Source organism: Esox lucius, chromosome 21, assembly GCF_011004845.1.
Source record: "Esox lucius isolate fEsoLuc1 chromosome 21, fEsoLuc1.pri, whole genome shotgun sequence".
Classification (NCBI taxonomy): domain Eukaryota; kingdom Metazoa; phylum Chordata; class Actinopteri; order Esociformes; family Esocidae; genus Esox; species Esox lucius.
In genome coordinates, this window is record NC_047589.1 from 25113832 (window position 1) to 25140235 (window position 26404).

The 26404-nt window shown below is 46.5% G+C and overlaps 2 protein-coding genes across 7 annotated transcripts; one reads left to right on the forward strand and one right to left on the reverse strand.

The window, feature by feature from the left end:
• Positions 1 to 703: 703 nt before the first annotated feature.
• Positions 704 to 9931, reverse strand: mtfr1 (mitochondrial fission regulator 1). Of its 2 annotated transcripts, XM_034289376.1 has the most exons (9): positions 9837 to 9931; positions 5187 to 5291; positions 4814 to 4915; positions 3708 to 3862; positions 3288 to 3523; positions 2819 to 3086; positions 2509 to 2701; positions 2265 to 2327; positions 709 to 2188 (listed from the first exon to the last, which is right to left on the reverse strand). In XM_034289376.1, exons 2-9 carry the CDS (start codon positions 5229 to 5231, stop codon positions 2141 to 2143), a joined length of 1110 nt encoding a protein of 369 aa, XP_034145267.1. In that variant the 5' UTR covers positions 5232 to 5291; positions 9837 to 9931; the 3' UTR covers positions 709 to 2140. The 2 variants fall into 2 exon arrangements, with proteins under 2 accessions (XP_034145268.1, XP_034145267.1); XM_034289377.1 differs by lacking the exons at positions 4814 to 4915; positions 5187 to 5291; positions 9837 to 9931 and adding an exon at positions 4324 to 4361 and having other exon boundaries at positions 704 to 2188.
• Positions 9932 to 10058: 127 nt separating this feature from the next.
• Positions 10059 to 21257, forward strand: armc1 (armadillo repeat containing 1). 5 transcript variants are annotated; one of them, XM_034289381.1, is made up of 8 exons: positions 10059 to 10216; positions 12356 to 12564; positions 14768 to 14859; positions 17178 to 17370; positions 17899 to 18015; positions 18108 to 18182; positions 18963 to 19150; positions 19213 to 21257. In XM_034289381.1, exons 2-8 carry the CDS (start codon positions 12403 to 12405, stop codon positions 19214 to 19216), a joined length of 831 nt encoding a protein of 276 aa, XP_034145272.1. In that variant the 5' UTR covers positions 10059 to 10216; positions 12356 to 12402; the 3' UTR covers positions 19217 to 21257. The 5 variants fall into 5 exon arrangements, with proteins under 5 accessions (XP_034145272.1, XP_034145269.1, XP_034145270.1 ...); XM_034289378.1 differs by lacking the exon at positions 10059 to 10216 and adding an exon at positions 11169 to 11498; XM_034289379.1 differs by lacking the exon at positions 10059 to 10216 and adding an exon at positions 11525 to 11624.
• The last annotated feature ends 5147 nt before the right edge of the window (positions 21258 to 26404 follow it).

Here is a 26404-nt window from a genome sequence, read left to right on the forward strand (position 1 = left end):
GTTTTGAACATTTTGAATGATAACAGGTGCTTTTTATTTTAGCCGATTTGTATTTTTGCTGTCAGTGCTGTAAGACTGTTGATGAAAAAAACTGTTTACAATTTGACGCGACAGCCATTTTGGGAAGAAGACTTCAGTGTCAAGCCATTTTGTAAAGGCTTTGCTCTATTGACCTTTTGATACATACCTGTTGCAGTTACACTTTGATTAATAAAACCAGTTGACATAAATGTGTGTCATCCAAGTGACCTTAGAGTGTAATAAGTGTCACAAATAAAGTAATTTAGAAGGGTAACTACATAAAATCTGTCCTGTTAATAAATCAGTAAAGGAGTTTATGGGTGTCAAAGCCTGCTGAATATAGCCAAGATATATAACGATTTTGATATGAGGCTAATTAGATGTTACTGAAGTGTCGCAACGATAAGCTTGTTAGGAATTGTCCGTTGAAATCTGAGATGGCATAACATCTCACTTTACATTGAAAGCAGGCGGTTGGTAACATCCTGCATCAAATATTTTATGTACTCAAAGATATTTATCTTCCAATATAAAGACAATAAGCAGGAGCTTATGAAGGATGTCAGCAAAGACATCGCTGTAGTCATTCATTGTTCAACCTCTGTAGATTGAGGCCTAGTGTGGTCGGGGAATGTGCAAAAGTTACTGTTTACCTGAGACTTATCTGGAGGTGACTTTGAGAAATTATCAAACATTTTATGCACACACCTCATTTGAAGTTAACACCACAACAAGTTTGATTTTGGTTTTATTCATGAACTAGATTCCAGTCCATTTACAGTACTTATCTTTCAATTGTGGAAGACATTTCACCTGTCAGATCTATAGTGTTTTACACCAATTATTACAATTGTGTTCCCTTATAAAATGCTCATGCAAATGCATATGCCGAATGGTGTCAAGTACTGATAAACATACTGGCTGTTATCTTTAAAGGATCAATTAACCAGAAACATCCAAAATACCCTTTCTGCCCTAATTTCATATCAGTCATGCCATCACTGTGTAATGGTAACATTTCAAAAACATGTGACAGACAAAATATTTGAGGGCCAAAACTCTGTCCTTAACAGAACAGCAAAACATGGACAAGACAGAATGCTAATGGACTGTGTCTTTGGCTTAAAATGTTGTGACAAAAGAAAATAATGCAGTAAGTGGGATAGATGTTTCACTTGCACAGTATTATTGGTAATTACTTGATAAAATAACTTGAATCTCAACCTTTGAGCATTTAGTCTAAATTAGCCTTGTTTTCTTTCAGAGGTAGTAAAACAACGCTGCCCAAAACAATTTAGTGTTAGTTCTGTCCAGTCTTTAAGTTGAGGTACCACTCAACAGTACTGGGGCTTTCTGAAACCAAACTGGTCCCATTTGTACTCTTAAGCAGAGAGAGCGAGCCTAATGTAACAAACAAATCAACTATACACTTTGATGGAGTTGGTTATTGGTTACAACTCCAACATAATTAATAACAACCAGTTATTCTAAAAACCATATAAATAAATCATAAGTTAGATTGACTAGAATGCAATTAACAAAAACAAGGTCTCAGTACTCCACAAGACTGATGAAATGACTAAAAGTGCTCCTCTCTGTGTATGTTTGTCCTTACCGATGGCAAGCAGCAGATGGCAAATACTCAGTACAGTGAAGAGAAATGCACTTACATTGAAAAGGGTAAAAAACAGGATAAGCCTTTCAGTCTATGTAAAATGTACCCTTTCATAAATGTAGTTAAGAATGGTTCCGAAAAATGTTAGATTGTGTAGTGTTACATACTGAACTCATACTGGAATTTAGCCGCGATTTTGGAAAAAAATATTGAAACTTCATTTTACACCGAACAAAAACAGACATTTAAAATTTAAAAAAAATCTTAAAATCCATGCGGTACACCCAAAAACAGAGGCCATATATGATCAAAGTGCGAGAATTGAATAAGACTACGAGGCTGTTAGCCCGTCCCCGGCTGTGGAGAGCAGACTGACTACATATCTGAGTAGAAACCAGGCGTCCATCCACAGAGGCTGACCAGCAGGCTGACCAGCAGGCTGACAAGGCACCAATGCACACGGTATGTCTACACGTGCAGAACTCCAGCCCGTCTGGTGGTTGCTCAGAGCAGATCCCTCTTGCCAGTAGATTTTAACATGTGCTGCCCAAACTACAGGATAGAGAAAAGGTCAGGTCCATCTCACATTCAATATCAGATAAAAGCTTAAAAGTTGCCCATTGCTTACCAAGGGGGTCTCCGGGCCAGGTTTCACCGCAGGGGCAGTGGGTTTCAACCGATGCCGCCTCAACTAGACAACCGAGAAAGGAAAGTAACTTAGAACCCAAGATGACAACAGACAGAATTAGGGATCTGGGACATTGTTGGTGCACAAACAGTCTAGTTTGGATATGGTCAGGCGCCAAAACGGAGATGTAGAATATCACAGCAGCGAAAACAATAGTTCTGTACTCTCTCAGTGGTGCTCTTACTGGTGTCACCTCCACTTCCTGGTCAGTCTTGGGGAATTCAGAACGGATAGGATTCGGTTCACACAGGTCAAAGTCGCTGCTGTCACCGCTGCGGTGACGATACCGATGTGCAAACTTGCGCTTCAGGGCGTTGGCGATGAGCGACGCAGCGTCTGTGGGCTCAACAGGTTTGGCCCGGCTCTCCTCTGAGCGGCTGGAGGACAACACCACAGGTAGGGAGGAAAGCAACTGTTCAGTTGGAAATCGGTAAAGGCCTCTGCAAGACAGGATAGTTTAGCCTGTTGTCTGTAAGATAAAACACAGTGCCCACCTCTTGGCAGGGCGCAGCTTGACTTTGCCGATGTCTTTGAGAACATCCAGCATGTTTGGGACCTCCGCTTGCACGGACCCCTGCTCCAGCAGTGTCTGGCCCTGCATCTTCTTCCCACGCCGCTCCTGGATGAGCTCAATGACTGAGAAGCTCCTCTGCATACCCGTGACTGAGGGAGGCGGAGGGGGAGGTGGGGGTGGAGGGGGAGGCGGTGGGGCGCAGGGTGGAGATGGGGGAGGCGGAGGGCCGCCTGGGGCAGGAGGGCCGCCTGGGGTTGAGATGAGAGAGGGAGAGAGAGAGAGAGAGAGAGAGAGAGAGAGAGGGGTGAGAAATGCTCCGGCTGTTAGGACTCTGCCATCTCCAGGCAGATAAAGGTCATTACAGAGGAAAAGTGGGATTGTCTTTCCCAAAGAATGAAAAGGCTTGGAGGTAATTAAGTGTTGGTTCAGTGCATCAATCTTTCTCTTGCCTGGTAACTGTGTGTTCTGCTCCTGGATCATTACAATCTGTGCAATCTGAGCTCTGAGTTTGGCCAGCTCGGTCTCCAGAGCGCTGATCTTCTGGATGGCTTCATTGTTGGTGTTGGTCTGACCCTGGGGCTCTGGGTCAGCCTGGTGCAGGCTGGGTAATGACCCGCGTCGAGGAAACGGTTGTTTGAGTTGAGGTGGGTGTGAACGGAAAATGAGCCCCGATGGTGCCTCTGACCTTAAAGGGGACCAGCGAGAAACAACCAAACCAACATGTTAGCAGAACACTCAACAACTCATTAGTTAACACACTCACGCAGGAATTCCCCAATGAGCTCAGGGTGTGGCTTAATAAAATGCATATTTATTAAGGCACCTTTAGAGCTGGTGGCTATTCCAACGAATCTCTCTCCCCTTCTTACCTATGTCCCCCAAATCCAAAGCCAAACCAGTCGTCTCCCACCTCCTCCTCTTCCTGCTCCTGGTCCATCCAGCCGACATCCGCCAGAGAGACCACCGGCCCGTTCCGTCTCCCGGGGCAGTTCCGGACACCACTGTGTTCGCCGTAAGGTTTGAGCTGAGACACGGGGCAGCCATGTTAATCAATACGCCTGAACATTCTCCTCTCAGAGCAGTGCTACGTCCTGCATCCACGGTCAACCACTCAATTACAAAGTCCTGTTTTACCACCAGAGGTGTTTTCATGTTAACACAAACTGCATTGATGCTACTAAAAAAAAGTGTGACCTGATGCAGACATTTGACTGGCTACAGATTAGAGAGCATGAGCGCCTTTCTTATGACCAAGTATTTGTTGCAATTCATGCATTTCTTTACTCTGCTACTTCTGCACCTTTGTGGAGGAACCAGAATTTTCTTATGCTGTGCTTCATCTGAACAGGAGCTTAGAAACAGGAAGAACACCAAAGGCTTGTGTATAAAGTTGAGAGGACACCAGGCTTATCAGAGGAGCGGTCATGCTACAAGACATTTGAACAGCAGGTTAGAGTTGTAGAAGAAATTGCCAGGTGAACTGACCTAAAGCAGAGCTACTGTATTCCTCACAGAAAGGACAGCTAAAGGGAGGGAAAGAGGAAAAGAGAAAACAGTGTTGACAAGACAGAAAAAGGGATTCTATTGAGAGCAGGGCACTGATTCCACCACATGACTACCTAAACTCAACAACGCAGACCAGTCAATCAATCAAATGTATTTATAAAGCCCTTTTTACAACAGCAGTTGTCACAAAGTGCTTTACAGAGACACCCAGTCATTCCTGGCTCCTTGTGGTTAGTTAAAATATATATATTTTTTAATAATTTTGGCCCTAACGGCACCGCAATGTAAGAAATGACCCTGAACTGTTATTTACAAATCAAGAGATGAGGTACTGACAAACTAAAAAGGTTACACACAGAGCATCATTCTCTACCTAAGTTGAAAGAACATTATAATTCTATAATGTGAACGATTTTTTAAACATTTTGGGAGATGGAGGCATCTTACCTCTCATTGAACACTGACTTACCTGAAAATGGACCCTTTCACATGGTTTAAGGGGAAGATTGCTGGCTATTCTTCTAACAATGCTCCTCGAGGACCCATACGCCTTGCCTGAAAAGCCAAAGGCCTGCCCGAAATAAACACATAGGTCAATGGTTAAGTGGTTGAGAATGACAACACAAAGCCTTCTAAAGACCGTACTGTGACAATACTGTATGACAAAAGGACAAGATTTAAACATGGATACTATTATGATCTCAGGAAGATTAAACAATGTCTTTTGCCCTCTGTGGAGAAATAGTTGTGTACCCTCTGAAGAGTAAGCGCTGATAACAGAAAAGTGGTCTGACCATGACTGTATTAGACACTGAGGTAGAACCTTTTAAAAGAAACCATACCAGGTCCATTTCTAGCCTTTTATTTTCTTCACTCATTCTATCCATGTGTTTCACCGAGGCTGTTGTACTGTCGTTTCCTAGAAAGAATCATCTCTGTGAGGTAGTCTGAGGGAAGGAAGAGAGACAGGGGGTGGAAATACCTGGAATTAGTTTAAGCACCATCACCATGACAGCAATGCCTTGAGAAGACAAAAAGCAGGGTCAAAGTTCATCTGTTCCATCTTACAAGCACGGTCCTAAGAGAGAACTATTGGGTGACTCCCATACAAGTAGATTCCAGTTGTAGCCCAACAAAACTCTAGGTCATGTACACAGGCAAATCTAAATTCATTTATTTAAATAGCAGCATTCAGTCGGACTGCGTTGACTAAGAGTTGAGATTTGTACACGAGCAGTGACAATAATATTTTAACAGCATGTATCCTGTTGTGTTTTATTCGACAACTCAAAATACGTGAGAAGCATTACACCAAGCAACAGGTACGGACACACCTGAAACTATCAAGAATACATTACACATACAAGTCCAATGTCCTCCTAGTGTGGGAACATCAGTCCTTTTGTGCAGTAAAATAACTGAAGACACCAGAGGGACTAAGCCGTGATCTTGTGGGCCAATCCCACCTTAAGTGACATCACCGGTTCATCAACCGTTAACCACTGAAGCTCTCAGAATTGAGACGGGCCAACGTGAGAATGTGGGCCAAGTTTCAGTATAACCCGTACAACTATATTCTGTGCCGTTTTACGTATTTATTTATTTTTAACAATCTTTTGGGAGCTGCTACTAGACCATGAGGTGCAAGCCCCGTCATAGTGTCACAGCACTGATGTGGATGGGAGTATTTTTAAGGTGGCCATACTGAGAAGTGTTGCTTTTACTTTCTGGTTAACCTTGGTAATAACTTTCAGTCCCATGCTCTCCAGTCACATACCTTTCCAAAGTGCAGCCTAGGTAAGCCCAGGATGGCGTGTTTTATTATGAACATTCTGTTAAATTACTACAATTATAGTAACAACACTATCAATACAGTATACAGTATATAGATATATAATTCCTCATCCATGTGTAACTCTTTAGCCCCATTGACATATATATTTTTTTTGGGAGGGGCGGGGGGTCCTCTCCCTCCAAAAAACGTAGAATTGTTTTTATTGAATCTTTATTTAACCAGGCAATCTCCTCCATGAACTGCCACCTTAACGTGGTGGAGGGGTTTGAGTACCCGAGTGACCCTAGGAGCTATGTTGTCTGGGGCTATATGCCCCTGGTAGGGTCTCCCAAGGCAAACAGGTCCTAGGCGACGGGTCAGACTAAGAGCGGTTCAAAACACCCCTTAATGATGAATAATTATTTGAGTTCCGTGACGTCGCCCGGTATGGCGCAGCCGGGGCCCCACCCTGGAGCCAGGCCCGGGGTTGGGGCTCGCACGCGAGCGCCTGGTGGCCGGGCCTTTCCCCATGGGGCCCGGCCGGGCATAGCCCGAAGGAGCGACGTGGGGCCGCCTTCCCGTGGGCTCACCACCCACAGGAGGGACCATAAGGGGTCGGTGCGTAGAGGATCGGGCGGCAGTCGAAGGCAGGGGCCTAGGCAACCCGATCCCTGGACACGGAAACTAGCTCTAGGGACGTGGAACGTCACCTCGCTGGCGGGGAAGGAGCCTGAGATCGTGCGTGAGGTTGAGAGGTTCCGACTGGAGGTAGTCGGAATCACCTCTACGCACGGCTTGGGCTCTGGAACCACACTCCTTGAGAGAGGATGGACTCTTCACCACTCTGGAGTTGCCCATGGTGAGAGGCGGCGGGCTGGTGTGGGTTTGCTTATAGCTCCCCAGCTCTGCCGCCATGTGTTGGAGTTTACCCCGGTGAACGAGAGGGTCGTTTCCCTGCGCCTTCGGGTCGGGGATAGGTCTCTCACTGTTGTTTGTGCCTATGGGCCGAACGGCAGTGCAGAGTACCCGACCTTCTTGGAGTCTCTGGGAGGGGTGCTGGAAAGTGCTCCAACTGGGGACTCTATCGTTCTACTGGGGGACTTCAACGCCCACGTGGGCAACGACAGTGACACCTGGAGGGGTGTGATTGGGAGGAACGGCCCCCCTGATCTGAACCCGAGTGGTGTTCAGTTATTGGACTTCTGTGCTAGTCACAGTTTGTCCATAACGAACACCATGTTCAAGCATAAGGGTGTCCATCAGTGCACATGGCACCAGGACACCCTAGGCCGCAGGTCGATGATCGACTTTGTTGTCGTTTCATCTGACCTGCGGCCGTATGTCTTGGACACTCGGGTGAAGAGAGGGGCGGAGCTGTCAACTGATCACCACCTGGTGGTGAGCTGGATCCGATGGCGGGGGAGGAAGCTGGACAGACTCGGCAGGCCCAAGCGGACTGTAAGGGTCTGCTGGGAACGTCTGGCCGAGTCTCCTGTCAGAGAGATCTTTAACTCCCACCTCCGACAGAGCTTCGACTGGATCCCGAGGGAGGCTGGAGATATTGAGTCCGAGTGGACCATGTTCTCCACCGCCATTGTCGAAGCGGCCGTTCGGAGCTGTGGACGTAAGGTCTCCGGTGCCTGTCGAGGCGGCAATCCCCGAACCCGGTGGTGGACACCGGAAGTAAGAGATGCCGTCAAGCTGAAGAAGGAGTCCTATCAGGCCTGGTTGGCTTGTGGGACTCCTGAGGCAGCTGACGGGTACCGACAGGCCAAGCGGACTGCAGCCCGGGTGGTTGTGGAGGCAAAAACTCGGGCCTGGGAGGAGTTCGGTGAGGCCATGGAGAAGGACTATCGGCTGGCCTCGAAGAGATTCTGGCAAACCGTCCGGCGCCTCAGGAGAGGGAAACAGTGCCCTACTAACGCTGTTTACAGTAGAGGTGGCCAGCTGTTGACTTTAACTGGGGATGTCGTCGGGCGGTGGAAGGAGTACTTCGAGGATCTCCTCAATCCCGCCGTCACATCTTCCATTGAGGAAGCAGAGGATGAGGGCTCAGAGGTGGACTCGTCCATCACCCGGGCTGAAGTCACCGATGTGGTCAAGAAACTCCTCGGTGGCAAGGCACCGGGGGTGGATGAGATCCGCCCTGAGTACCTCAAGTCTCTGGATGTTGTGGGGCTGTCTTGGTTGACACGCCTGTGCAACATCGCGTGGCGGTCGGGGACAGTGCCTTTGGGATGGCAGACCGGGGTGGTGGTCCCTCTTTTTAAGAAGGGGGACTGGAGGGTGTGTTCCAACTACAGGGGGATCACACTTCTCAGCCTCCCCGGGAAAGTCTATGCCAGGGTTCTGGAGAGGAGAATACGGCCGATAGTAGAACCTCGGATTCAGGAGGAACAGTGTGGTTTTCGTCCGGGCCGTGGAACACTGGACCAGCTCTATACCCTCTACGGGGTGTTGGAGGGTTCATGGGAGTTTGCCCAACCAATCCACATGTGTTTTGTGGATTTGGAGAAGGCATTCGACTGTGTCCCTCGCGGCATCCTGTGGAGAGTGCTTCGGGAATATGGGGTCCTGGGTCCTTTGCTAAGGGCTGTCAGGTCCCTGTACGACCGAAGCAGGAGCTTGGTCCGCATTGCCGGCAGTAAGTCAGACTTGTTCCCAGTGCATGTTGGACTCCGGCAGGGCTGCCCTTTGTCACCGGTTCTGTTCATAATTTTTATGGACAGAATTTCTAGGCGCAGCCAGGGGCCGGAGGGTGTCAGGTTTGGGGACCACACGATTTCGTCTCTGCTCTTTGCGGATGATGTTGTCGTGTTGGCCTCTTCAAACCAGGACCTTCAGCATGCGCTGGGACGGTTTGCAGCCGAGTGTGAAGCGGTGGGGATGAGAATCAGTACCTCCAAATCTGAGGCCATGGTCCTCAGTCGGAAAAGGGTGGCTTGCTTACTTCAGGTTGGTGGAGAGTGCCTGCCTCAAGTGGAGGAGTTTAAGTATCTAGGGGTCTTGTTCACGAGTGAGGGAAGGATGGAACGGGAGATTGACAGACGGATCGGTGCAGCTTCTGCAGTAATGCGGTCGATGTATCGGTCTGTCGTGGTGAAGAAAGAGCTGAGCCGCAAGGCGAAGCTCTCGATTTACCGGTCAATCTACGTTCCTACTCTCACCTATGGTCATGAGCTTTGGGTCATGACCGAAAGGACAAGATCCCGGATACAGGCGGCCGAAATGAGCTTTCTCCGCAGGGTGGCTGGGCGTTCCCTTAGAGATAGGGTGAGAAGCTCGGTCACCCGGGAGGAGCTCGGAGTAGAGCCGCTGCTCCTCCACATCGAGAGGGGTCACCTGAGGTGGCTTGGGCATCTGTTTCGGATGCCTCCGGAACGCCTTCCAGGGAAGGTGTTCCGGTCCCGTCCCACCGGGAGGAGACCCCGGGGAAGACCTAGGACACGCTGGAGGGACTATGTCTCCCGGCTGGCCTGGGAACGCCTCGGTGTCCCCCCGGAAGAGCTGGAGGAAGTGTCTGGGGAGAGGGAAGTCTGGGCATCCCTGCTTAGACTGCTGCCCCCGCGACCCGGCCCCGGATGAAGCGGAAGAAGATGATGATGATGATGATGAACTCAGGTTAGGAACAAATTCTTATATACAAGTGAGAGTAAGACATCCTCTTGGCTTTGCTGACAAGGTTGTTGTCTTTTAACCACAATTTCAGTTTGCTTACCTCCCTGTAGTTGAGGTGGTGAGCCTATAACACGTGGTGCTGTCTGCAGACTGGATGATGGAGTTGTGGTTATGCAGAGGCACACAGGCACGGAGTAAAGCCTAGGGCTGAAGACACACCCCTGGGTCAACATTCAGTGACGAGCACGTGTGTTTGCAAATCCTCACAGCATGAGGTCTCCCCATCATCAGAGGTCTAGTTTGGACTGAACTATATTCAATGAACAGCATTCCCTCTGGTATAATCGGTGATGTCATGTACGTGCTTGCCACATGTTTTGCAGGTCTGAGTAAATTGGACCTGAATATTTTGGGCCACCACTGGATTTAAGGACAGTGTATTTACCTTATACGTGTTACTCGTCGATGGGACATTTTAAGGTATATTATCGGCGTTGGGTCTATATTTAATTTATTGAAGTTACAAGTTCGTTTTGTTTGGATAACTGCGCTTGCTGAATAACCAAAGCACTTAACCCTGGCGAGAAATCTCTGCCGTGGCTGACGTTAAATATTAGTTGCAAAAGCCGGCTAGCAGATAAAGCCGCCGGAGTTGAATACAGTCAGTACGTAGCTAATATAGTAGCTAGCTAATAACGTGACGTTATTCACAACTCAGCTAAAAGGTTGAAATTACTGTCTAGAAATGTGACTAACAACTTCGCTTAAATCTGTGAATAACATAGCTGTGACTGTGGGTAACAGCTAAGAATGTTAACTCTGATGCTGAATCTACTGTCTCAACAGTTGCCAGCTAGCTACCTATGTAGGTATCTAGGTAGCTAGCAATGTTGGTTACAAAACAGATCTTTAGCTACTCAGCTAGCTAAGTAACGAAACGTCTTGGCCAACTGTGTATATAATTAGGTTTTACCGTAGCAAATACTAAGCAACAACTACGTTTCTGATCAAATATGATAAAATAATAACTTACTAGACGTGTCTTTAAATCGCCAACCAAAGACAATTTTCGGATTCCCCCAAAAATGACTTGAGTCACCTCGGAGTGGGAGGGACAAATATTACTATATTTTTTCCTTGACGTATGGGTTTAGTGAATTATCTTTATCAACCTATTGGCATTGACAATGCGTTTTGTCTTTGCGTTAAGATTAACTTTATGAAAATATTATTGGTTGATCTTATTGAATAGCAGACCAGCTGACCAATTGACGTTCTTGTCATAACGGAGGCGGATTCAATTGTCTTTATAAACAGAAATGCGTTTTGCGGAGTATTGTAGATAACTAGTTGCAAAATGTCAAATGACTAAATTGATGCGCTCTAGTTTACTAACTCTAGATTTACATTCTTATGTAAATTAACTGCTCAAGGAATCAAGGTCGTGACAATTTGTTCCGGTGAAAACCTTCGCGGAACGGCTCTTGCTCTTGTCAATCAAAACGAAGAAGTCCAGTATCCAATCAGCTTTCTCCAAACAGGCCGTCATGAACCCTTTTTGGTCGTAATATTTACCAGCTAGCTAGCTTCTTATTTTTTTCTCACGAAACTGTTTTATTAGAATATTCTTTGTTTTATTTAAGAATCGTCTACGTGTCCCCGAAACAGATTTCCACAGCTGCTATATTATTATTGCATATATTTTATATACTGGTGTTCGTGGTCATTTTACAATTTAAACTGAAGATCACTTGGAGAAAAGGTAATGATATGCTATTAGCTAGCTCGCTAGCCCTTTAATGTATCCTCCACCAGTCAGCTTTTACTACTGCAGGGCGTGTTTTTGGAAGTTATTCGTGGACAACAATGGCAATGCTGCATAAGCAAGGTGTGGTTAGGAATTCGTGCAGTTATCAACATGGATGGACCTTCACCCACTTAATCCGTCCATTCAATTTGCATTCGAACGCTGCAAACGAGGCAATGACAACCTTAACCTAGGCAGTTAGCTATTTAGCTAGCTATATTTGCATTTTCTGTGATAGCTAACGTTAGCAGTGTACTTGACCACTAGCTTGCTAACTGGAGATGGATTTATTTAGCTATTATCTTGCCACGTTTAGGACGGGTTGTTTAGCAGCAACACACGGGCATTCTGGTCAGAAAATGCCCGTTAAAGTGGTTAGGGCCTTTTAGTTGGTTTGGCATTTTCTTTGCTCATCTACTGGGCTTTACTATGAAGTGTCCCTTCAAAACAGAATGGTATTTTACTGGACCACTAAATTGCTTTAACGTCATAATGTCTGAATACATGCTAACATTTTTATTTCAGCCAACTTTTCAAAGAAAGTAACTATTAAAGGTAACTTTTGGTGACCGTTTCGTTCACACTATGTCACTACTGTAGGTCTTGGCCGGTCACGTGTAGATCAGTTAGTACAGCGTATCTTTTGGAACGCTAGGGTTGTGGGTTCGATTCCCGCATGAATGATTATAGTTTATTATTGGCATAGTCTCGATGGTGTGGTCATGCTTTAAAGGTTTTAGTAACCGAAATAATCACTGTGAGGCAGATTAGTCGGTTGGTTGCGGCTAAATCCGAATCCATTATTCCCACAGTGTGAAGAGGCTGGTTTCATGTGCACTGCACTGGGATAAATGACACCATGAGTGGGGAGCTGGATGCCCTGACTGTGGTGAACCAGCTACGCGATCTTGCTGCCGACCCACTTAACAGACGAGCCATTGTGCAGGACAACGGCTGCTTACCTGGGCTCATCCTCTTTCTGGACCACCCAAACCCTCAGGTTGTCTACTCAGCATTATTGGTGAGGCTCATCCCGTTTTACCTGGACACACGACCTGCCCTGGAAAAAAAATACCCAGACTCTGTTGTACCGAAACGTGACCTGAACCTCTTTAGTGAAACAAACAGCGTGTGTTTATGTTGCTGTGCGCACTTTCACTGCTCATAATAACACGTTTCAGAAGAAGTGCATTTACACAGGTTGCATTGCTTTCTGCTCCTGAGATGCTATGGAGGTTGACCGGTCTGTATATTCTTGTCATCTGGCGCCCCCTTGCTGTCCAGGCATGGCAGTGCAAAGGACAGTCCCTCCCACTGCGTTGCAGCTGACATTACTCAGCAACATTTCAGAGGGGGCAGGTCTCCGCTTTTCAGTAGTTATCCATGTGGATTTAGCCTACTGGTTAATGCATGGTAAGAGAGCTAGTGGAATAGAGAAATAGTTGACTTTATTAGGGACGCCGTGTTCTTGTTTCTATGCATTTAAACCTATCCGATACGCAAGATTGTTGTGGAATGGGTATAAACTGCCTTCCAAAATGAACAACACAGATACATTGAGGACAGCTTTGATGCAACACCTTTTAGCATGGGTGTCACCAGTAATTCCATTTTAAGGCGTCAAACCGATCAAAATACATTTCAAATTGTAGATTATTTTAAGTAGGTTCCCTCTGCCTTGATGACAGCTTTGCAAACTCTTTGCATTTTCTCAACCAAGGTCATGAGGTAGTCACCTGGAAGGCATTTCAGTTAAAAGGTGCGACTTGCTAAAAGATAATTTTGTAATTACTCTCCTTGTTAATACATTTTAGGTAATCAGTTATATTTTGACATGGTAGGGTTGTTATAGGGAAGACTATCATTATGTCTCTGCTTTAGTAGTCCATATCATGACAAGAACAGCTAAAGTAAGCAAAGAGAAACGACAGTCCATCATTACTTTAAGACATGACGGCCAGTCAGTCTGGAAGGCTTCAAAAACTTAGACAGTTTCTTCAAGTGCAGTTGCCAAAACAATCAAGCGCTATGATGAAACTGGCACTCGTGAGGACCACAATAGGAAAGGAAGGCCTAGAGTTACCTTTGCTGTAAAGGATAAGGTCACTAGAGTTACCAGCCTCAGAAATCATCAGTTAATTGCACCTCTGATTGCAGCCCAATAAATGCTTTGGAGAGTTCATGTAACAGACAGATCTCCACATCAACTGTTCAGCGGAGACTGTGTGAATCAGGCCTTCATGGTCAAATTTTTGCAGAGAAACCCCTACTGACAGACACCAACATCAAGAGACTAGCTTGGGCCAAGAAAACATGAGAAATGAACATTAGACTGGTGGGAGTCTGTCTTTGGTCTGTTGAATCCAAAGTTGAGTTCCAACCGTTGTGTCTTTGTGATACACAAAGCAAGTGAACGGATGGTCTCACGTGTATGGTTCCCACCATAAAGCATGGAGGAGGTGTGATGGTGTGGGCGTGCTTTGCTGGTGACACGCCATCCCATCTGGCTTGTGTTAAGTGGGTCTATCATTAGTTTGTCAGAGGTTGATGACCCAAAACACACCTCCAGGCTGTGTGAGGGCAATTTGACCAAAGAAAGAAAGTGATGGAGTGCTGCATCAGATGACAGTCACCCGAATTCAGCCCAGTTGGACTGCAGAGTGAAGGAAAAGCAGCCAACAAGTGCTCAGCATAACTGAACTCCTTCACGACTGTTGGAGAAGCATTCCAGGTGACTACCTACCGCAGCTGGTTGAGAATGCCAAGAATGTGCCAAGATGTCATTAAGGCAAAGGGTGGCAACTTTGAAAAATCTAAGATATCAATGTATTTTGATTTGTTTAACACTTTTGCTTACAACATGATTCCCTATGTGTTAATTTGAAGTGTTGGTGTCTTCACCATTATTCTACAATGTGGAAATTACTAAATAAATTCCCTTGAATGAGTATGTGTATCCAAACCTTTGACCGATACTGTATATCATGCACGTTAACAACATACAAATCAACCGGACCAAAATGGTGAATAGGTTTAAAAAATAGTTTTTTTTTTTTTTATTATTCACAGAAGTCCTCAACTGCATGTTTAAATGGCCAGTTGGCTGCTCAGCCATGTTTGGCGTTGGCCTGTGAATATGTCACTCCTTGACCTTCACACCGACATGGGACCAGTGAGAGCCCTGAGCCTGTTTCAGCGCTAATGGTTTTACCTTGTTCCTCCAGGCGGTTCGCTACCTGGCGGAATGTCGGTCCAACAGAGAGAAGATGAAGGGCGAGTTGGGCATGATGCTGAGTCTGCAGAATGTCATGCAGAAGTACGTTTCCTCCACACAACCGCTCTGCATTCCAATGAGACGACACACACACACACACACACAAGCATATTGTGCAGTTTGTACTGAAAACCTGATCCTAGTAGTTCACTGCTTTTCAGCAGGCAGTATGTGCCTGTCTGCGCATTTCTTTGACAGGAAGGTCGTCTGAGGTTGCCATGTCACGATGAATCTGGTTAATCCTGAATAAAAAGGGGCCTGTAAACAATTAATTTGCTGTTTCTGCACTTTGAAGGATTTAATGTGACCTGCCACTTGTTTTTAAATATCACAATTAATTTAATCAGTGGCCCATGTTTATTTTTTATGGTCTCCATGCAATCTTTATAATGAATTTATTTTATGGCTAATAAATCACTTTTTCCTGAATATTACTCCACAATATATTTTTTATTATTTGTATCCTTGAGTCTGATTTTATTGGAGTTCGGAAACCAGTTTGATGACAGCGATCACAAAAGGGGCATTACTATAATTTGAACACTTTCACTGTTATTCTGATTGTTTTGTGTGGAAATTAAATAGAAATTGTCTTTTTGGCTGCACTGGGCCTTTAAATGCTAAATAATGTTTTATTCTTTCATGAACAGTTTTTTGGGACTAAGCACTCAGCCTGGACTTCCATTGCAACCTCTCAACTTGTAATTGAAAAGGCTAATTTCCCTTAAATGCGCTTTGGCCTGGATTTAAACATTTGTTTGACCTTAATATGTTCCCTTTATTATTCGGGGGGTGGGGGGGGGGGGGGGGGGGGGGGGGGGGTTTAAAAAGCCCTCTGCTGCGTTTGGATAAATCAATATGTGGGTGTACTCTCATAACCATGGGTGTCATAGGGTGGTTTCTCCCTCTCCTAGTGAAAGTATCTGGAGGGTGTGTGGTGTTAACTGACTGTTGTTTAACACTCAAGTGTGCCAGCGGTTGGCTGGCCTGGTATCAGTTCTTGTGATAATTTCCCAGGGTTCAGCTCTCTGCATGACTGGTCCTGGAGCGAACTGGTCAGTCACTTCAGCAAGCAACAGGCCCTGTCAAGAAGGACCCCGCGGTCAGACCTGCTCCCATGATTCCACACCGCGACTTTGGTTAGAGGTCGTTTATGGCCGTAGAGAGTGTGAAGGCTGTGGGGAATGTTTCACTATGGTGGTGTGTGTGTGTGTGTGTGTGTGTGTGTGTGTGTGTGTGTGTGTGTGTGTGTGTGTGTGTGTGTGTGTGTGTGTGTGTGTGTGTGTGTGTGTGTGTGTGTGTGTGTGTGTGTGTGTGTGTGTGTGTGTGTGTGTGTGTGTGTGTGTGTGTGTGTGTGTGTGTGTGTGTGTGTGTGTGTGTGGAATCTGAAGGTGTTTCTTAGTATTCTTTCTTTATTCAGCATCAATATTTACTCAGTGATGGAGCCTGATCCACTTTGTTCACACAATGCCTGTAACATTCCTTTGAGAATATATGCCAGATCTGGGCAGCCGGTCAGTACGATGGTGGCTAAAGGCCACTCAGGTCAGCTTGCTTTGCTAGATAGCAGACATTCCGTCTGGTTGCTAAGGGCTGAGTGGTCGTTCAATGACATGGACAGCCTTCTAGCCTGCCGGTTCATTCAGGGACCTAGATTGTATGACTTTGCTGACCTCTATTGGCTGGGCCAAGGCGTCCTGCTGACCTCTAGTCATGGACTCTGTTCCATGAGTACGTCATTCTACCACCACTTTAGGGTCTCTCAGATTTGACATTGAGGATTTTGCTGTTGAGTGACGCGATTTGAGAACTACTCTTATCTTTTCAGGAACGGACAGAGACCTTTGTGATTGTTAATCTGTGGCTGTTCGAGAGTAGTGGGATATTGTGTCCTTCATCGCAGCTGTCTATTTATACATTTGAAAGGTTAGGTGCCGAGAGACCTGTCAGAATGGCTCTCTGTAGTGCCAGGAGACCCCCCACCCCATGCAGCTGGACAGACTCCTAACTCCTCTGCGTCTGGCGGAGAGACGACCTTTGGAAATATCAAGCGGCCGGCCCAGTCGGCTCTGCTAGAGAGGTGGACCGGCCCAAACCACGCAGGACACCCAGCAGAACTGGGGACCGCTGTCGTCCTGGCGCGTGGGGACGGAGTAGGCACGGACACGTTGCTGTTCACCCCTCTGCTTCCTTATTGATTTGGGTGTATTTTTACCCTCTTGCCCTTGTCTGAACTTGAGTTGGATGTTACTAAGATGTCAGGGTTCCTTAAAAATGTTCTATGACCAACGTGTTATGTGTAACGCCGGTATGGAGAAAACGTTGTAATGTTTTATACTAACCCCCCCTCCGTCCTTTAGGAGCATCTCGCCGGGGGAGACCAAGCTCCTGGCCTCCGAAATCTATGAGATCCTGCAGGCGGCCGGCGACCGGGAAGCCCAGGAGGCGGAGGCGGAGGCTGCTTCCTGCAGACGTAAGGCCCACTTCTTCCTGGGCTCAACCAACAAGAGGGCCAAGACTGTGGTGCTGCACATCGACGGCCTGGACGACTCGGTGAGTGGACCCACCGTTACGCTCCACGCCGGAACCGGAGCTGGCCACTTCTTGGTTTTCACAACACGCCGTTGTCCTTAGCGCGTCGCCCGGGGATGGAGTCTAACCTTGTTTGCTGTGATAGGCTAACGCAGTCGCTAAGGGCCCTGGAGTGGGAGGGGGCATATTGTCGCCCTGTTGTCACGGTGACCACCCAGCCTAACACAGGTTGTCCGGTGGGCGGGGGGGTCGGTCGGTGCGGTAAATGTCAGCTGTTGAACAGCGCGCTGTGGGGGTGGTACCTGAAAGCCGCACGGCGGGGGTGCTGCCCCCGGCCTGACTACCAGTCCTGCCCCACGGCGCGCGCCCGCACACACACATAGGACCATGACATGATGAGCTCTTTCCAAATGTCCTGGTGCTTGTTTTGCTGCTGCTGTCTATGAATGTAACGTGAACCCCCTTCATCCTGATCCACGTGGACAGACGATGGCATTTTGGAGGTTCCTTAATGTCAACATTTCACTTTTCTGTTTTTCACTCCCTCAGGCCCGTCGAAGTCTGTGTGAGGAGGCCCTGCTGAAGATTCGAGGAGTGATCAGCTTCACCTTCCAGATGGCCGTAAAGCGCTGTGTGGTCCGGATCCGCTCGGACCTCAAGGCGGAGGTGAGTCTGACACCATCGCCAAATCCACAGTGTTCTCCCGCCACTCTGGGAGATGGTTTAATGGTCGTCTGTGATTTGCTTTTGGGGTTCAGGCACTGGGCACAGCCATCAACTCCACCAAGGTGATGAAAGCTGCGCAGGTGGTTAAGGGGGAAGATGGAGGAGAGGTGAGTAGATTTGGGGGGGGGGGGGGGGGTTGTACTGTTGATTTGTACTTCAGTAAGAGTCCATTTAATGTTGCAACACTCTATATAGCGATACGATGATATTAACATGTGAGGCCCCTTTACCTGCGACAAATCCCTCCCCCTTCACCTGGCCGTGAGGACGGGGGGGGTTGTGGCGCAGTATTTTCGGCTGTTGTAGTAATTCATCAGGTATGTAGCTCTGTTTTGCGGCCTTTAGTGGTGGCACGGTAGCGCTGTGTACCAAGCCAAACCGTGAGAAAGGCGTCTTCATGTGTACTGGGCTTGGGAGATTCGTCCCAGATGAATCAGGGTTATTTAGAGTGACACCATTAGCTGGTCGTATCTTTGCGCCCTGAGGGAGTTACTCACTGCCTAGATCCACGAGCAATCCCAGCGTGTCCTGGGAGTCTTTGGGAAATCCAAACCGTGACAACTCTTACCCCCCAGCACCGGAGCCAGCCGCAAAGCAAACCCCCGCCCCATCTGAAGTAATTAAATTAGTGTAGTCCACTGCTCCCCTCCCTGTGGTCTTGGGGGAGTTTCTTACCCTGGGGGTCTGAATCATGGCTCCTCACTGTCCAGCAGGGGGCAGCGCTGTTTCAATTATGTTTCCGGGTTGGCACTGGAGGGACAGAATTGCTTAAGGTTCCCTACTGTTTCTTTTTGCCTTATTGTCTTTTCATCAGATCTGTTTGTCACTCTTCAGGGCTTCTGAACGATCCCCTGTTGTTATTATCTCTCCCCCCCCCCACCCCCAAGCTCGTGCTCCCGTTCCAGGATGGTGCGGAGGAGTTTGTGGAACACAACGTGGACGTCCCCGACTACCTCCCTGAGGAGGAGAGCCCGTCCCAGGAGCAGGACAAGGCCGTGACCCGCGTGGGCTCCATCACGGACGGAGTGGGTTGGCTCAGCACCGCTGCCAACTTCCTGTCCCGCTCCTTCTACTGGTGACCACTTCCTGTCCCGCTCCTTCTACTGGTGACCACTTCCTGTCCCGCTCCTTCTACTGGTGACCACTTCCTGTGTCGGTCCACGTTGTCGTAACCACAGACCCGACGCGGGCCCCCGGCCCTGTTTGTCCCCGGTCCCACTTCACCTTCAACACTACTCCCCCGTTCCCTGGTTGGCAGCCACACGCCCACTGTGCCGGGTGTCTGGAAGGACGGCTGGACGGCCTAGTGCAACCTGCAATAACCTGAACTGTATACAAGGAAATCAGCTGATAGAACGCTAGCTACTATACCCCAGGTCGAGTGCCGCACGCTAAACACCCCGGCGCCACACATCATGCACTTCCAGAGGCATAGACGGACAACTTCAGACTCCGCTCCCATCTCTTATCCCCCCCCCCCCCCCCCCCCCCCCCAGAAAAATAGTTTGCTCTGACACCCGATTGGTCCGTTAACTCTTTGATACCAAATTGCGTTGTGGGAATGCACGGCGCCGCACCAGCTTCTGAGTTTGAGCGATTCCACTGGATGATGGTGCGTTGTGGAGTTAGGGGTTTGTTTTGGTGCATGGTTGTGATGAGTGCTCTCGTTTTCCTGAATTTCTTTTGTTTGATCGTCCCTGGTTCACTTTTCTTTGCCCCGCGGGGTCTTTCTAACGCATGTTGTAACCTCTTCGTTTTGTTGGTTGATCTTGCTCACTGCCTTTTCATCACTTGTTTATGCCTCAAACTTTTGTGTGCCTTTTGACTCTTTACAGCAATTTGTTTCTATTTATTTGTCAATTTTTAACTTCACCCAAATCCTCTGAAGCCTTGTGAATAGAGCACTCTCTGCCCTCTGAACGGAGAGCTAGTTCCCCCTAATGGCTAGGGTTATATGTCTGTTACAGCGCAGTCTTTGCCTCTAGTTCTACCTGGAGTTCTGAATCCCCTGGCTTCACCGTGGAGGTGTGTTCACACCGATCATTGTTTTTCTCAACGTTGTGATGCATTGACCGAGCTTCTATCCCATTCATCATGGTTTCCCTGTAGCTAGTGTTTTTTGTATGACAAGACGGCCTGTGTCAGTGTGCTTGACCGCCCCCCCCCACCACCTCCTGGCGAATGTTTCCCTCACCCTAAAACGCATCGACCTCTTTAATGTCCCAGACACCTTAAATGTTTATGACCTTGGTTAGCCAGTAGTGTCCTTAAAATGGCACACACACACACACTTAAACACTAGAACGGCAGTAGATGTGTAAGGAGTGTCTGTGGTGTGGATTGAAAATGGGGTCGCTAATCATGTTAATCTCAGTCTGTCATATTTCACTTGGGCTTTGTCTCCGTTTAACTTTTCTTGTTGAAAGGTGCCGGTCAACAGAATGTTCATGTACAATGTATTCTTGAGCAAAACACTTGGAGTTTTGAGGTTCTTGTGGGGGATTTGTCTTTGGGTTTACCTTTTTATTTGCTAAATCCTTTTCCTGCCTGTAATCCATCTCCAGTTTAATTATTACCTTGTGATTTGCATTTGATTTGTGTATTACACGTGTGTTGTCTAATGGCCGTTCAGAGCAGACAGTTTATAGTTTTTCTGGGTGCCGAACTCACAACTGGCTACTAGAATGGCACGATGAAAATAACCTTCTGAAGAATGATCCTAATAATGTACATCCATCTAAGTTTGTGTCTCTTAACGGTTGTCCTCACAAGTGACTAGAACAAGAAGTGATAGGTGAGGTTTACCAAGTGTCAGTATTCTATGAAATCCTAGTCTTCCTTTTTTTAGTGTAACATGCATAGAATCAAAGTCGTGATTGAACTCATGGAATATGTTTATTTTATGTTGTGGCTCTTGTACTTTAAATATACTTGAACAAACTTGTCTGTTTAACCCCCCAGTGTGCAGTTTTTAATCTCCCCCTATCCTTTGAAAGTCACGACATGCATCAGGCTGGCTCACAGAACCGTGTAGCAACATCCCAGAATAGGAGCTTCTCATGTACAGTATATATCTAAGGTCAAATGTAATATAATTTATTTCAGGTCTGAAAACGGTTAGTTCACTGTTACCAATTCACTCTTAAGGCCTAAGAATATTAAATAAAATAATCTACAAATCATGTCTCCATCTGTTGTTTTGCTGTCCGGTCAGCAGCGTGTGCACATGCATTGACAGGTGGTGTGCTTTGCTCTTCAATGATGTCTGTAGAGTACCTACATTTGCCTGTGTTTTAATGCTATTCTTTGTTTGGGTGTATTTTGACATACCTTTTTATGATTGAGTATTTCAAGAGATTTCATCCTCGTGTTCATGTCACCGGTCAAATGATTTGCACCTGAAGATGTTTTCTTTTTGCGAATTTGAACAGAAAAAGGGGTGGGAAAGACACCCCGCGACGGCGCAACGAGCAGGTACAGACCAATGGGCCTGTTAAACCTATTTAAATACCGAAGAAGGAATCCAGATCCCTCACGCTCTTATTCCGAGTAGCTCTGTGTCTTTCAGTTAACATTTGAATAGCGAAAGTCGAAACGGGGGTCAAGCAGAACAGTCGGATCGTACACGGAGCGTTTGAGAGGTTTTTGTGGCGTGGTAAATTACACCAAGTTCTCTTTGATTTAGATGAAGTAATAGCAAATCAGCCGTTTTAGATTAACTAAAAAAAATAATAATCAGTGACGTTGCACCATCAGTGACCTCCGGGTCAAAGGTGGAGTGACCTGTAGGCCCAGGACAAGGAACCGGCCATGGCTTGTCCTCAAAAGGGCCACGACTCCCGTCTACTGTGTGTATTGCGTTCCAATTAAAAAGACTCTTTCATATAATTTCTTAAACCCGTCGGCCTCCACTGGAAGAGGGTGATGTTGACCTTGACGCGTGCCCGTTTTCTAGTGGGTAGGGAGAGAATGAGATGTTGTGAGTGTTTCGTATGATGGAATTCAGTGAGCTGATGTTCACTGTGCCCTGAGGTTCAGACAGCCAGCCAGGTAGTCAGACAGATCCTGCCCCAGCTGCTGGCCTTGGGAGGCTGTACTGCTGGGGCATGTCTCTGGCTGACTGCTCCTTTCACCATGTGCCAGAGGGCCGTTTCAGCCTGGCAGAGGCGTACTTAGTGAATCAACTGGCTGAATGCAGATTGGCTGGACGGGGGCGGGGACGAGCAGAAACCGATGAAGCGCTGTAGGTTTGTGTACGGGTCAGCGTGGAGAGGTCTGGCCTAAATTTCACCCGGTTTATATGTGATCCCCCTGGGTGTAGGATTGACAGGTCTTCTGAGATCATGCAGCACTCATTGAAACATTGCTACAGTATTGAAAATGTTTTCTGTCATTGTAGATAGGGGTACTTGGTGTCCTTTGGAATGATGGAATTCACGTTATAATGAATCCGTCTTTAATAACCCCACCTATGAACCTTTGAAGCATGGTGGTTTAACCTATTGAAGGCTAGCCCACTGACCTGATTTTAACCAGCAGTACAACCAAGACCATCTATGTGCAGAGGGCAAGTGTCAAAGCGTTTCATCAAAGAATACAAAACAGGGAGGCACCTACCTAAATTTGTCACATGGGAAATTTAACAAAATGTTAAAAAAAATGTTAAACATTTTTGTGTTTTGTGTAATGAATGCCAGTCTACTTAAGTTTGGCTTTCTGAGAAATGTGATGTTTTCCACTAGAGGGAGTATGTTAGCTGAGAAATGTGTGGACATTTTGACCAACTACCATCAAAGCCAACTCAAAATGTGATAGTAATTGTTCAATCAGGTATCAACTCAGAGGATAGCGAGGGACATACTGTACTGGTGACTGGTTATCTACATTGACACATTCACTTTCAGTTTAAAAAACTAGCAACTGTCCTCAATATAGAGTTCAACAAGAAGATGCTTCTCTACCCTCCCCCCAAAATAAAAGATAAGTAAAGGAAGAAGGTAATTGAACAGGGTACCCAAATCACTCAACCTTCACTTCACATGGTTTCATAATTATAATTTTATACCTTTTCCTTGGTTGTAGGCTATGCAGAGTTTGAGGAACACCAAATATGATCACTTTTTTTTTTCGGCCTCAGGGTTTTAACATCGCTATTATTTTCTCCATTAATTCTTAAATATTCTTCCTGTTCTCTCAGACTCCTACTGAAACACACATACATTCCCAGGGAAGCTAGCTGCACCATGGAAGCAACTACATGCCATGGAACAGTAGCAGAGCCAGCAACACCTCACTGCGGGTCTAGAAACATGGTTGCGGACTAAAACATTCACACCCTCGCACCACCTAAAAACAATTTCCCGTTTCATCAAAATTATGGACAGAATTTAAGATATTTTGGGTTTTTACACTGCTGTTGACATTCTATAATTGGAGAATTGTTTTATGCTTAATCTGCTGATTTCAGCTTTTCCATAAGTTTTCTGTTGGGTTAAGATTTGGACTCGTCACTGGCTACCTCAGAAGCATCCAGGATTTCTTCTTTTTTTTGTTTTCTTGGGCAACGGGACATATCTGAATTGTTGCAGCTTATCTGTGGGGGGGGGGGGGCTCCAATGGAGCTCCAGTTAAGCATTTGGTTAGTTGTGCTTCGTCAACTTTACAAACCAACATTCATCAACATTGGAGGTCGATTATCCTCTTATGGTCACGTACTTGGTGGTTGGATGCAGTTTCACTGGCCACAAACTAGATAATGTTGCAGACTTCGCCCACAGGAATTCTGGGAGATGGAAGTGTAACCTTGGGAATGTCTATGTTTGAGAATGATCTTGTTACTGTTGGTGGAACAAACGGAAGGTTGTGTTTTCTCTTTGTCAGATAAGATACCCCTCTTCCAGTCCGCTCTTTTCTTGTGTGATCAAACAGCATCTATGCCCTTCTCATAAACACCCCTTGTTCCTCTATCATATCAGTTCACTTGCATACTTGTGAATTAATGTGTATTCCATATCACTAGCAGCAGAGCTATTTGCATTGTTAATCTATGCTTGCCGGGGATGAGGGCCTGATTTTGAGGAGATAGATCGGGGGGGGGGTTGTATCCGTGGGTCTGCTGTAGTCCGTTGACGATTTGATTCCCGGTTCGGCCTCCAGTCAATGGGATCAGCCGTAAATCCCCCTGGGCCACGCACTGCGGGAAATGATGTGACTCCGGTAATTTATGTCAAATAACTGAGTGTGTGTGAGTGTTGCGATCAGCGTTGCCGTGGCGTCATAAATCTCCGGACGAGGGCCTTGGTGGAGATTTAATTGAGACATTTTTCTTTATCTGAGCGTTGTTGTGTAACGAGATGTAATGTCTCTCTTTAGATTGGGGGGTGGTGGTGGTGGGGGGGGGGGGGGGGTGTCAACAAACCAGATGAGGGAAGGTCACAGACTGACTTGGTAGGAGATCCAATTTGCTCGTGTTGCGTTCGCTCTCTACTGGGATCAAAGAGTCCACCGACACACCAGGAGCCAATCAGGGAGAGGCGGTTGGCGTTGCCGCCGTTCCGGACGCCGATCTTTACAGTTCAGTGCCAGTATCAGTATACCACTGATGGGTCAGCACAGCTGGGAAACACCAAAGCACCCAAAGAAATGTCTCGTGTAAAAGCTACAAAAATTAGCAACATGGACGCAGAGTCACTATTAGCCCCTTATGGGATTTGGAATGCTGTGTGTCTGATGTTGTTATGGTTTTGTGTTTCGACTGCCTGTGTGTGAGCTGTCCTCCGCCCCTCCCTGTGGTATCATCCTGATGAGACGTATGACACACACACACACACACACACAGACACACAGGAAGCAAGAGAGAGGCTGGGGCTCATAATTGTGGCCGTTGCTCATTATGGCCTCAAATGATTTGGAGCCGTCAGGGGAGCCATGTCCTCTGACACCACCGCGTCCGCCCGGCAACAACCACTCCAGGGCACTGATTGGTTGGATGAAATATTGCTGGCGAAAATTAAAAGGTCCCAGTGTCAAAATAATTCATGATATGCATATCTTCCTAGCCTGATGAAATGGCTGATATCTGGATTAGGAAGATAATAAAAGCGATCAGGCTACGGTTAAAACTATTTAAGCTGGCGGGGGGAGGAAGGTGTCCATTTTATCAGTGTCGGGCGCTGGATTATGGGGAAAAGATACGCTGTGCATGTGGAGATCTGCCAGTTTGTGTGTGTGTGTGTGTGTGTGTGTGGTGGGCCACACCACACCCCACCTGTGATTTGAATATCTGCTGTAATTGTCCCAAAACGGCTCATCAGTGGATCTGCCGTCCACCATTAGGGCTCAACAATATGGTGTGACATTCAAATTCCCCCCAATGACAGGTTATTAGGAGCCCGGAGCAGCCGGCACACAATTAAGCACCATAACGTTGACCTGTAATGTGAAGTGATGGCAGAGCCCGAATGGCGACAAATGAAATAGGCACTTTGTTAAAACACAAGAGAAGTGTGTGTGGTAGTTGGGTTACCCTTGTTGGATCACAACGCAGTAATCCTTACATCGACTGTCCTCGCTGTCACGGGCTTCTGGTTGAAACCGGGTGGCAATACAGGTGGGATCGAGAGCCGAGGAATTTGTTGCGTTTTGTAGGAGTAAGTTTGACGGTTATTTCAAGTTTTATTATAATTCATATTATTCAGATATTTTTATAATTGTTGTTGTTATTGGTTAACAACAAATGGGGTTTTCACTCTTCTGCATGTGGTGGGAAAATTCTGTAAGTAGACGTTAATGAATTATCAGCCTGACTTTGTTATCATTAGCTAACAGCCAAGAAACCTAGCTTGGTTATCATTAGCTAACAGCCAAGAAACCTAGTTTGTTCATCATTAGCTAACAGTATAGAAACCTAGCTTGGTTATCATTAGCTAACAGAATAGAAACCTAGCTTGGTTATCATTAGCTAACAGAATAGAAACCTAGCTTGGTTATCATTAGCTAACAGCCAAGAAAAATAGCTTGGTCATCATTAGCTAACAGCCAAAGAAAATTGCTTGGTCATCATTAGCTAACAGCCAAAGAAACAAAGCTTGGTTGTCATTAGCAAACAGCATAGAAACAAAGCTTGGTCGTCATTCGCTAAACACAACTCCAACACTGGGCGATTGTAAAGTATGGTGATTAAGTATTTCACTGGAAAACACAAAAGCTAAGTTAATGTAGTGTCAGAAGATGGCAGGTTTTATTTAAAAAAAAATTAGAGATTATACAAATATTTTTTTTTTTTACAATGAAGACAAGTGAGAGGCAACTTTGCCACTAGCTGAGGGTA